The sequence below is a fragment of the Ranitomeya imitator genome, chromosome 8 (genome assembly GCF_032444005.1).
Source record: "Ranitomeya imitator isolate aRanImi1 chromosome 8, aRanImi1.pri, whole genome shotgun sequence".
Lineage (NCBI taxonomy): Eukaryota > Metazoa > Chordata > Amphibia > Anura > Dendrobatidae > Ranitomeya > Ranitomeya imitator.
Window position 1 is genome coordinate 199,777,191 of NC_091289.1, and position 12,191 is coordinate 199,789,381.

The 12,191-nt window shown below is 45.8% G+C and overlaps 1 protein-coding gene across 1 annotated transcript; it reads left to right on the plus strand.

The window, feature by feature from the left end:
- The first annotated feature begins 3,299 nt into the window (after positions 1-3,299).
- On the plus strand, positions 3,300-11,265 carry RPF1 (ribosome production factor 1 homolog). The gene is made up of 9 exons (XM_069735814.1): positions 3,300-3,636; positions 5,711-5,767; positions 5,882-5,962; positions 6,622-6,717; positions 7,248-7,401; positions 7,590-7,672; positions 8,821-9,002; positions 9,112-9,238; positions 10,249-11,265. The coding sequence occupies exons 1-9, from the start codon at positions 3,433-3,435 to the stop codon at positions 10,288-10,290; spliced, it is 1,026 nt and encodes a 341-aa protein (XP_069591915.1). The 5' UTR covers positions 3,300-3,432; the 3' UTR covers positions 10,291-11,265.
- Positions 11,266-12,191: the final 926 nt, after the last annotated feature.

Sequence of the window (12,191 nt, forward strand, 5' to 3'; positions counted from 1 at the left end):
AAATACCCAGATCTACGTCCTTCTACAGAACCTAATAATTGTATGATACAATATTGTTCTGCTCCAGGAAGACATCCAGGCCTCTCTTGAACCCCTCGACTGAGTTCGCCATCACCACCTCCTCAGGCAAGCAATTCCAGATTCTCACTGCCCTAACAGTAAAGAATCCTCTTCTATGTTGGTGGAAAAACCTTCTCTCCTCCAGACGCAAAGAATGCCCCCTTGTGCCCGTCACCTTCCTTGGTATAAACAGATCCTCAGCGAGATATTTGTATTGTCCCCTTATATACTTATACATGGTTATTAGATCGCCCCTCAGTCGTCTTTTTTCTAGACTAAATAATCCTAATTTCGCTAATCTATCTGGGTATTGTAGTTCTCCCATCCCCTTTATTAATTTTGTTGCCCTCCTTTGTACTCTCTCTAGTTCCATTATATCCTTCCTGAGCACCGGTGCCCAAAACTGGACACAGTACTCCATGTGCGGTCTAACTAGGGATTTGTACAGAGGCAGTATAATGCTCTCATCATGTGTATCCAGACCTCTTTTAATGCACCCCATGATCCTGTTTGCCTTGGCAGCTGCTGCCTGGCACTGGCTGCTCCAGGTAAGTTTATCATTAACTAGGATCCCCAAGTCCTTCTCCCTGTCAGATTTACCCAGTGGTTTCCCGTTCAGTGTGTAATGGTGATATTGATTCCCTCTTCCCATGTGTATAACCTTACATTTATCATTGTTAAACCTCATCTGCCACCTTTCAGCCCAAGTTTCCAACTTATCCAGATCCATCTGTAGCAGAATACTATCTTCTCTTGTATTAACTGCTTTACATAGTTTTGTATCATCTGCAAATATCGATATTTTACTGTGTAAACCTTCTACCAGATCATTAATGAATATGTTGAAGAGAACAGGTCCCAATACTGACCCCTGCGGTACCCCACTGGTCACAGCGACCCAGTTAGAGACTATACCATTTATAACCACCCTCTGCTTTCTATCACTAAGCCAGTTACTAACCCATTTACACACATTTTCCCCCAGACCAAGCATTCTCATTTTGTGTACCAACCTCTTGTGCGGCACGGTATCAAACGCTTTGGAAAAATCGAGATATACCACGTCCAATGACTCACCGTGGTCCAGCCTATAGCTTACCTCTTCATAAAAACTGATTAGATTGGTTTGACAGGAGCGATTTCTCATAAACCCATGCTGATATGGAGTTAAACAGTTATTCTCATTGAGATAATCCAGAATAACATCCCTCAGAAACCCTTCAAATATTTTACCAACAATAGAGGTTAGACTTACTGGCCTATAATTTCCAGGTTCACTTTTAGAGCCCTTTTTGAATATTGGCACCACATTTGCTATGCGCCAATCCTGCGGAACAGACCCTGTCGCTATAGAGTCCCTAAAAATAAGAAATAATGGTTTATCTATTACATTACTTAGTTCTCTTAGTACTCGTGGGTGTATGCCATCCGGACCCGGAGATTTATCTATTTTAATCTTATTTAGCCGGTTTCGCACCTCTTCTTGGGTTAGATTGGTGACCCTTAATATAGGGTTTTCATTGTTTCTTGGGATTTCACCTAGCATTTCATTTTCCACTGTGAATACCGTGGAGAAGAAGGTGTTTAATATGTTAGCTTTTTCCTCGTCATCTACAACCATTCTTTCCTCACTATTTTTTAAGGGGCCTACATTTTCAGTTTTTATTCTTTTACTATTGATATAGTTGAAGAACAGTTTGGGATTAGTTTTACTCTCCTTAGCAATGTGCTTCTCTGTTTCCTTTTTGGCAGCTTTAATTAGTTTTTTAGATAAAGTATTTTTCTCCCTATAGTTTTTTAGAGCTTCAATGGTGCCATCCTGCTTTAGTAGTGCAAATTCTTTCTTTTTACTGTTAATTGCGTCTTACTTCTTTGTTTAGCCACATTGGGTTTTTCCTATTTCTAGTCCTTTTATTCCCACAAGGTATAAACCGCTTACACTGCCTATTTAGGATGTTCTTAAACATTTCCCATTTATTATCTGTATTCTCATTTCTGAGGATATTGTCCCAGTCTACCAGATTAAGGGCATCTCTAAGCTGTTCAAACTTTGCCTTCCTAAAGTTCAGTGTTTTTGTGACTCCCTGACAAGTCCCCCTAGTGAAAGACAGGTGAAACTGCACAATATTGTGGTCGCTATTTCCTAAATGCCCAACCACCTGCAGATTTGTTATTCTGTCAGGTCTATTAGATAGTATTAGGTCTAAAAGTGCTACTCCTCTGGTTGGATTCTGCACCAATTGTGAAAGATAATTTTTCTTGGTTATTAGCAGAAACCTGTTGCCTTTATGGGTTTCACAGGTTTCTGTTTCCCAGTTAATATCCGGGTAGTTAAAGTCCCCCATAACCAGGACCTCATTATGGGTTGCAGCTTCATGGTGGCCCCTTCGATAAAGCGAAACGCACGCCATTACTCGCCGCACACATCAGATTTCTTTCAGACTTTCAGCATTGATGTGACAGAAGAATCGTGTTCCCCGATTATCATTACCAAATAATGGACGCTGTAAAAAACAAAACCAAGAAACAACGACGCCGACGCATCGGGCCACCAGTTACCGCACGAGGGATTATATTATTTCCCTGCATGTGGTAAAGTGAACGGTGTCAAATCTACAAGACGCCTCCTGCAGAAAACAGCCTCAAAGACTGAAAAGGTGGGAAGGGCTGAATGTTAGGGGTTAAAAAAAGAAACATTAAAACAACTTATAACCAAATAAAAGCCACAAAAAAAGAAGAAACCCATGAGCCAGAGGAGGAGAGGAAAGGGGAGAGGAGGAGAAAGAAGGGGAGAGGAAAGGAGGAGAGGTCAAGGCAGGAGAGGAGGGCAGAGGAGGAGAGGGAAGGGGAGAGGAAAGGAGGAGAGGTCAAGGCAGAAAAGGAGGAGAAAGAAGGGGAGAGGAAAGGAGGAGAGGTCAAGGCAGAAAAGGAGGAGAGGGAAGGGGAGGAGGGGAGAGGAGGAGAGGGAAGGGGAGAGGGAAGGAGGAAAGGGAAGAGGGAAGGGAAGAGGTCAGGGCAGAAAAGGAGAGGGAAGGAGGAAAGGGAAGAGGAGAGGTCAGGGCAGAAAAGGAGAGGGAAGGAGGAAAGGGAAGAGGAGAGGTCAGGGCAGAAAAGGGGAGAGGAGGGCAGAGGAGGAGAGGGAAGAGGAGAGGAGGAGAAAGAAGGGGAGAGGAAAGGAGGAGAGGTCAGGGCAGAGGAGGAGGAGAGGTCAGGGGAGTGCAGGGGCTGAGGCACAGGGAAACAGCCGAGGTCAGGAGCAAGAAAGCAACAGTTCTCACTAGGCCCCGTCTCCATGACAACATTAGCCGGAAGCGGAAGTGTGACGGTTCCCCCGGAAGAGCCTCACAGCCGGAAGTGCGTCTGTTTTTCCACATGGCTGCGGGAAGGAGCTCGGGGGCTGCGGAGAGTAAAAAACGAAAGAAAAGTAAATCCCCGGAGGAGGGGAGCGATGTGGCCGGCGGCAGTGGCGGGGGGGAGCCGCCCGTGTTCTTCCCTCCTTCCTTCTCGGTGTCTGAGATCAAGAACAAGCAGCGCAGACATTTCATGTTCATGAAGCTGAAGATGGAGAAGCGGAAGGTGAGAGGAGCCGCGGGCAGAATGGCGCAGCGACCAATCAGATCACGGCTCCAGTTCTCAGCCCCGAGAGCTGCGCTCTGATTGGTCTCTGTAAGCGGTTGTCATGGCAGCGGTCTGTCAGGTTCTCCGCGGGTATCGGGTCTGGGTTTTGTGGAGATGTCGCGATTATGCGTCAGTGATGGGCCGGGTTCACATTAGCGTTTCTGTGCACGGTGCGTTTGTTCCGCGTGCGTCATGTGTACATAGGGCTCAGACTCAGTTGCGTGAAATACGTCCGACTCTCGCATGGTAACACCTGGCGCCGGCACTGGGGAGCAGAGGGTTCAGCTCCAGGTATTGCTGTGAGGCCGCACGCACCGGAGTGCCGGCGACAGAGCCGGGTGTTAACCTGCGAGACTCGGCCGTATTTCAGCCCTAACATGGAGGACGCAGGGACAGGAGCTCACAAGCGTCGCTTCACGGTGGCCGAGGTTTCCGGCAAACGCAACATGTTGCTTTTTTTTTTTTAAGCGTCAAATATTGCGCAATCATGCGGATGACAGCGTCAAAAAACGCATTATTGTCTATGGAAATGCATTGGTATGCAAGGATATGAGTGGTTAGACTGCGCATGTCCAGGAAATGAAGTCACCACCTCCACCATGTGCATAAAAATGCAAACGCATGCCTAAACGCATTTAAACGCATGCACATGCAGCGTTCTTTTTGGCGTCATGTAAGATGATACGCTGCGCACAGAAACGCTAATGTGAACCTAGCCTACGGCGAATACAATGTGACGTCCCCCTCGAAGTGTCTGTATCAGGAGACTGCGTCCCTCACAGATTCTGCAGATCCGGGGGAAGGGAGTGGATTCTGCAGATCGGAGGGAAGGGAGTGGATTCTGCAGATCCAGGGGAAGGGAGTGGATTCTGCAGATCCAGGGGAAGGGAGTGGATTCTGCAGATCGGGGGGAAGGGAGTGGATTCTGCAGATCGGGGGGAAGGGAGTGGATTCTGCAGATCGGGGGGAAGGGAGTGGATTCTGCAGATCCAGGGGAAGGGAGTGGATTCTGCAGATCGGGGGGAAGGGAGTGGATTCTGCAGATCCAGGGGAAGGGAGTGGATTCTGCAGATCCAGGGGAAGGGAGTGGATTCTGCAGATCCGGGGGAAGGGAGTGGATTCTGCAGATCCAGGGGAAGGGAGTGGATTCTGCAGATCGGGGGTAAGGAGTGGATTCTGCAGATCCAGGGGAAGGGAGTGGATTCTGCAGATCCAGGGGAAGGGAGTGGATTCTGCAGATCCAGGGGAAGGGAGTGGATTCTGCAGATCCGGGGGTAGGGAGTGGATTGTGCAGATTTGGGGAAAGGGAGTGGATCCTGCAGATCTGGGGGGGAGGGAGTGGATTCTGCAGATTCGGGGGGAGGGAGTGGATCCTGCAGATCAGGGGTAGGGAGGGAGTGGATTCTGCAGATCGGGGGTAGGGAGTGGATTGTGCAGATTTGGGGAAAGGGAGTGGATTCTGCAGATCAGGGGTAGGGAGTGGATTCTGCAGATTCGGGGATAAGTAGTGGATCCTGCAGATCGGGGGTAAGGAGTGGATCCTGCAGATCGGGGGTAAGGAGTGGATCCTGCTCATCGCTCACATTGTCTCTTTCCTTTGCTCAGGAGGCAGCAGTGATTGCCCAGCGTGTTGTGGAGGCTCAGTAGAAAGTCTCTGACTCCGGACCCCCGACCTCCACTGATCTGCAATGTTTCAGCGTCAGTCCTATATACCCCAGTGGCAGTGTAGACTGTAGAGCACTGTAACCGCACCAGGCCCTGCTCACAGGTCTGCTTGTCTTATTCTTACACTCTACAAAAACGGACCCCACAATAATCAGTTGGTCCCGTCTGCTCCTGTTTGGAACCAATCAGTTTTCCAGAGGAAGAATGAGCGACCGGGGAGCAGAGTCTGAGTCTTGGCCCTTTAGCCAGAATCCATGGCTGTTTTTACTTGTGGAAAGTTTTGGAACGTTGTAGTTTCCTTGTGTTTGGTAACGTGATGTCACCACTTCTGCAGTTACGCGGTGATGCATCTGTCATTTTCTTGCAGGCGAAGCTCGCTCTAAAGAAGAAACTGAAGAAGGAGAGAGAGGCGCTTGGAGACAAGGTACATTGTGCCCTCCCGGATCATATGGGGAGGGGGCTTACAGCCTTTTCAATTGCTTTTTCATAATGACATTACTGGCATCGACTGTTCTGTATTCATTTCATCTATAAATAGGCTCCACCAAAACCTGTTCCCAAAACCATAGAAAATCAGCGGGTGTACGACGAGACCACGGTGGATCCAGCAGACGAGGAGGTAAAAGCTCACGCACTTGATTCCTCTGAGCGCAGTAGAATATATTGTTCCTTTCCTGTCATTTCTTAGATTGTCCTCATCACTATTATGTCAGCTGTGAGTTAATCTGTTCTCTCATGCCCGCTCAGACCTTTCTAACACAGGAGCATTTTAGCGTCTATGTTGTGGTTTGTGAGCACAATGATTGTTATCAGAGGTGGCCATGACTGTTGGGGCCATTACACTCTGTCAGGCCTATAGGACACGAGGCCATAATAATGATAGTTATATGCATCCAAAGTACAGCTGTCTGAATGAGGCCGTACCCCTGAGAATACAGGCGACATCCTGGGGGCTCCGACCTGATACCGCTCCTGGTTTAGTAGAACGGATCAGTTACAGGTTCTGTAATGTGAGGTATATGAGGCCTGGCATCACTGCACTCTTGAGCTTTCATAAACGCCCGTATTTAACCTTGCTCCTATAACCCATTTTCCTTGTATATTTGTATTGTGTTTTTGCAGTAGGAATCACCGATTGATAATCCATCAATACTGCCATAAATCTAGAGTTCTAGCCGGAGCTGAGCCCTGTAGTGATCTTTCTATCGATCCTTATGACTCTTCTTCAGGATTTCGCACTTTGATGGTTAATGCTTTTCCTCGCTCTTCTTATTCTAGGTGGCATATGATGAAGCTACAGATGACTTTGCGCCTTATTTTAACAGAAAGACAACACCCAAAATCCTCATCACAACATCTGACCGCCCCCGCGGTGTAAGTAACTGCTGATTTTTCAATCCAGTCTTCTTTTTAGTGCCATATTAGCTCTTTTATATTCATTATGTTATGTATTGTACATTTTTTGTTTGTAATGTCACAAGAATCAGTCTTGGGTGTAAAGGGGCATTATTCCAATATAAGGCTGGTATAGTATGTCTCCAGGATGTACCACAAATGTCTGAGATTTTACTTCCACACATAGGAGCTGCACCCATGTCCTGACTGGGGTCCACCTACTCCAGTTCTGCAACCAGATGGAAAACGACGACAGAGGTGGCCGTGCTGGTGCGTGGTACGCCATTAGAGAGATCTGCGCACGTGTGCGTCCACCTCGCCATTTATTTTCCACATGGAGGCACTCGCTCGCTGCATCTGTCATGTAGAGGCAGGACCTGCACCTGTCAGACATTTCTGGCAGCATCCAGCAGCCTATAGAGTCATGCTGGGACTTGCAGTATCCCAGTGGCTATGTGTTTGTGATTCTGAGAATAGGTTCTTAGTTTTTTACTTTTCTTCTCTTCCAGCGCACAGTACGGTTTACAGAGCAGCTATCGTCCATTATACCCAACTCACAAGTTTATTACAGGAGGGGTCTTGCCCTGAAGAAGATAATCCCGCAGTGTATCGCCAGAGATTACACAGATCTCATTGTAATCAATGAAGATCGGAAGATTGCAAGTATCCTTTCAAAAAACCATTTTTCCCTTTCTTGTGCTTTGTGATAAACTAAATATTTCCCTGTGCCGATGATCCATCTGACCGTTTTACATGCAACGTTAATTTTCCACAATGTTGTAAAATAGAAAAACTGAACACGAGTTTTCAGAGAGTTTGTTTCCTAGTTGTATCCTTAACCGGACCGTCAGATGGGCTGATCCTCAGTCATTTGCCCAATGGACCGACGGCGCATTTCAAGATGAGTAACGTCCGACTGCGCAAAGAAATCAAGGTACGATTATCCACCTGCACTTGTGTGATAACGAACCGTTGGCTTCATTTATTCACATTTTATCGACTCACTTTAGTCGTTGTCCAAATGTTTGTTGGAATCAAGATTTTTGTTTTTAGACTGTGTAAGCTTATACTAGGCAGTACAGAAGCGTATCTCGTCTACGTTTACACCATGCTTTAGTTGGCTTTCCCTCTACCACAGTACTAGGTTTTATCTTAAGCTTTTATTGTGAAGCCAAAACCATCCTAACAAGTCACAGTAACGTCTCAAGCAATGTACAAAAAGAGTAAAATTCCAGCCCGGGTCCTACTGAGGCCGCTTCTCGAATTGATGGGGGTTCCTGCAGACAGACCACCAGGGATCAGCAAGTTATCATCTAGCCTGTGGATAGGGGAGAATTAACTACGGCCCCTGTGTTGTATATGATGTGGGATTGTACAGTGTTGGGCACTTTTTGGGGGGTTCCTGCACCATAAAGTTTTATGGGTTCATGTAATTGCATGTCTTAACTTTGTTGGGCTTTTTAGAAGACTGTGGTGACAGGTGGAGAACTTCCCAGCATCCTTTGAATTTTGTTCTAGTCCATCTACTACATCAGATTTTATTACAAAAAGAAATATAAAAAATTGAAAAGGTATATAAAAAAAATAAATGGAGAGCCGCGTTGTGCTGATCAGAAGTCCCGGATGGATTCTCTGTGGTCTCATTGATAGAAGTCTGTTGTCTCGTGGAGGATAATGACGGCGTCGCTCTGCTCCGGTTGTTTAGTGCGGCAGTAGTGGGACCTCTGCTGGCCACAGTCTGTAATCACCTCGCTATCCCCCGTGTCTGGAGCTGCCGGCTGGGGCGGGACATTTTCATACGAGGATTACTATTGTGGTGTCTGTTCGCCAGTAGAATTGACCACTAAAAGCCGAGGTCAGAGGGTTCTCTGATTTCTGTATTGCACCCTGTAGGTCCCTTCCACCGTGGGTGCAGTTTCTTAGACAACTTGGATTTATAGAAGTTGCTAATTTTTATATGAAAAATGTTGGACTTTAAAAAGACAACTTGACCTGTGGCGTCCACCCTGCCCGGATCAGCTCATGTATATAGACCCGAGCTTGTCTTTCCTGTCTGACATCTCTTTTTTGCGCTATTTACAGAGAAAAGGAAAGGAGCCCACGGAGCACAAGCCTGAGGTCATCCTCAACAACTTCACCACTCGCCTCGGGCACTCAATTGGCCGCATGTTTGCCTCTCTTTATCCGCATGATCCGCAGTTCACTGGACGACAGGTGGCCACTTTCCACAACCAGCGGGATTACATCTTTTTTCGATATCACAGGTACGTTGTCTTTGCAGCATTCCCCTGTGGCGCAGGGTGAAGTCCCCGGGTATGTGTCTATAGTAATGTAATAATGCCCAGGTCTGTGATGATGTTGTTTCTTCTACAGATACATTTTTAGGAGTGAAAAGAAAGTGGGGATTCAGGAACTTGGTCCTCGATTTACACTGAAGCTGAGGTCTCTGCAGAAGGGAACGTTCGATTCAAAGTACGGAGAATACGAGTGGGTCCATAAGGTGAGTGTGATGACCGGTGATGTCTCCTGCTGGGATGTTAGGGCTCACATGTATACTCTTTCCTTTGAGTGCGGAAGAGACGCGAGTCTATGCTTTTATAGTCAATCCCTAAATGTCTGCGGTTTGTAAACTCTTATGCATCTCATCGGGTGTGTGTCAGCATAATAATAATAATAATAATCTTTATTTTTATAATATAAGGTCAGAAGAGTCTGGCCTTATATTATAGGAGATGGTAAACTTCTATGGAAGTGATTTATTGATTCTCTCAGAATAAAGGGCTTGTCCACCTCAACATGTCCATTTAAAAGACTCAGAACGGGGTAGAATATTAGAAGCAATTCTCTGGTGCCCGCTGATCTTAGGACTCGGGACATGTGTCCAACTGCGGCACCCGCTTGCGGATCAACACTGCTGCCGGTTATTGGCTGCAGTGGTCGCGTGTCCTGACGTAAAGACGTTATCACTGAAGTACAAAGTGATCACATGCTGGGGATTGGGGAGTATTGCTTCTATTTTATCCCATTCCAAAACTTTAAGAAAAAAAAAAAGGTGAAGTTGACAAACCCTGTACCCTTGTGCTATCTTCATTGTACACTTCCCACAGTGGAAACTCCTTGTGAATATTCCTGCGGTTTTCATGACAATCGTGAGTTAGCCGCACACATCGCCCTCTGCGCGGCTTAGATTCAATTTTAGATTTAAAATTATAAAAAAAAACACAAACCCTTGTGACCTGTTCAAAGACTTCCATGACTGGGTACAGTAATAATAATCTTTATTTTTATATAGCGCTAACATATTCCGCAGCGCTTTACAGTTTAGTAATCCCCATGTAGAGAAGAAGGGGCGCATCACTCAACCATCAGCGGGGGCAGATTTATGGGGAAACGCATCAAGGCCTCAAGTCTTTGATTATATCGTCAAAGTTTCTGTATTTGATCCGCACCAATCAATGCAGTCACATTGATCGCCTCCTTCCTCTAATCTTCTATTGTGTTCTCTTACAGCGCCATGAAATGGACTCAAATAGAAGAAAATTCCACTTATAAGGAGACTTCTAATCCTTTGCTCGGACCTGCAGGACAACATTATCATTGCAGCTTCTTCTGTATAGCGCCCACTGGTGGAGCTGAAAGACCCCAGAAAATATTTACTAGTGGAATGAACGCACGGGTGGTATTAATATCTTCACTCCAACGTACAACACTCTGAAAACTCAACCCCGTTCTCTTAGCAAATCTATGGAATATTCCAGACTTTATGTTCTGTGTCTTGTCAAATCAGTTACCCGGTGAAAAGTCAATGTTTCCTGATAATCTTCGCTCAGGATCCATAACAAACCCAGCAAAACTGGATCCAGAGAGCAGGACAGACACCAAAGACTATATATTTATATAAATGCAAGGTGGTGTATTTTCTATTATCAATGTGGTCTCCTAACTAGGACACTATTGTTTTGGGGGGAGTTATGTTCACTAGTCAGTAACCCCAGTTGCGGCCATTGCCTTCTTTGTGACATGTACATGCGACTGTAGATCAGTAAATTACATCCAAAAGATCCAGATCTGGTGTCACGGCCCCTGGATGAGTGTCTGGTGCACAAACTGGAAGCAATGGATGAAGGAATATCCCATGACTAAGGGGAATTACATGACCAGGAAAACGACTCTGGAATCCTAATTACCGGCGTATGAAGGCACAAAGAATAGCTGAGAATCCGGTGTGGACCTTAGAATACTGATCATCAAAATAAACTGGACTTGTCTATCATCGAGGTAACGGGTAAATGTTCACGAGACAGCAGCGGCCGCCCGGGGGTCTCGTGACCGCAGCGACCAGCCGGGTCGGGGACGTGCAGCCATAACAAGCTCCGCTGTAGTAGACCCGGACTCTGCTCGTGGCCTCATCTGTTGTGTTAGACACATCTAATATTCTGCTGCTCTGCACGATTTCAGGATCACCAGACTTATTGACTGCTTTGTGTAATGGTTTTATACAATAAAAAACTATATATATTTTGCAGACATCTGAGCAAGGGCTGTTTTCTCTGCCTGTTGAGTTGTAGTTTTTTGTTAGGTCAAAATAGGTTATTTTTATTGCGTTTTACCACAGTTGAAAATAAACAGGTAGATTCATCAAGGTCAATACAGGGGAATTTTTATGTAATTTACTAAATATGGTGGTGGTGCACATTTGTCACAAGGCGTGGCAACTCAGCCTAACTTATCATTCAGCACGGACCACTGGTAAACCGCACGCTGTTCTGCAGCAGCTCTGCCCTTGCAACACTAAGGAAACGCATGAAGATGGCCACCCACATCAGAGCAGCTCGCACAAGTTGTATAGCAACCACCATATGGTCTCCTTCCATAGAAGGCCAGCCATTCAGACAGACAAGCCGTAAAGGACTGAGATAACTGAGCATTTTTAGGCTATGTTGCCATGATAAGCTTTTGATTTTGCAGATTTTCTGCATCATTTCTCCACACATTAAGTCTGCAACATCAAAAACTCACAAAAAAGCTCATGGTGGGAACATGGCCTTAAGGAGATAATTGCAAAGTTGCTCTTTTCTACTAGGACTTTGCAGTCTTACCTATTCACCAAGATGCAGCAACGAGAATTTGTAGGTGTATAAAAAAACAAAAAAAAAACACCTTGAATACTTGTGCTATAGGTTTTTTGTGCTGGTTGCAGAACTCAACATGATACAATTACAGGCATAATATACTGAAGGGTAAGCCTGGCAGTCGCATTAAGCAGTGAGATGACAGGATGGCATTTATACAAGGGGGCTTCTTACAGACTAAGGGCACTAAACAGAATGGTGACCGGTCTGCAAACCATGGCCTATGAGGAACGGTTACAGGATTTAGGAATGTTTATCTGCAAAAAAGAAAACAGAGGAGACTTAATAGCGGTCTACAAATATCTGAAGGGCTGTCACATT

Coding starts and splice junctions, on each gene's coding strand:
- RPF1 (XM_069735814.1), top strand. CDS start 3,433: ATGGCTGCGGGAAGGAGCTCGGGGGCTGCGGAGAGTAAAAAACGAAAG. Junction 5,768..5,881: donor GAGAGGCGCTTGGAGACAAG/GTACATTGTGCC, acceptor ATCTATAAATAG/GCTCCACCAAAACCTGTTCC. Junction 6,718..7,247: donor CATCTGACCGCCCCCGCGGT/GTAAGTAACTGC, acceptor CTTCTCTTCCAG/CGCACAGTACGGTTTACAGA.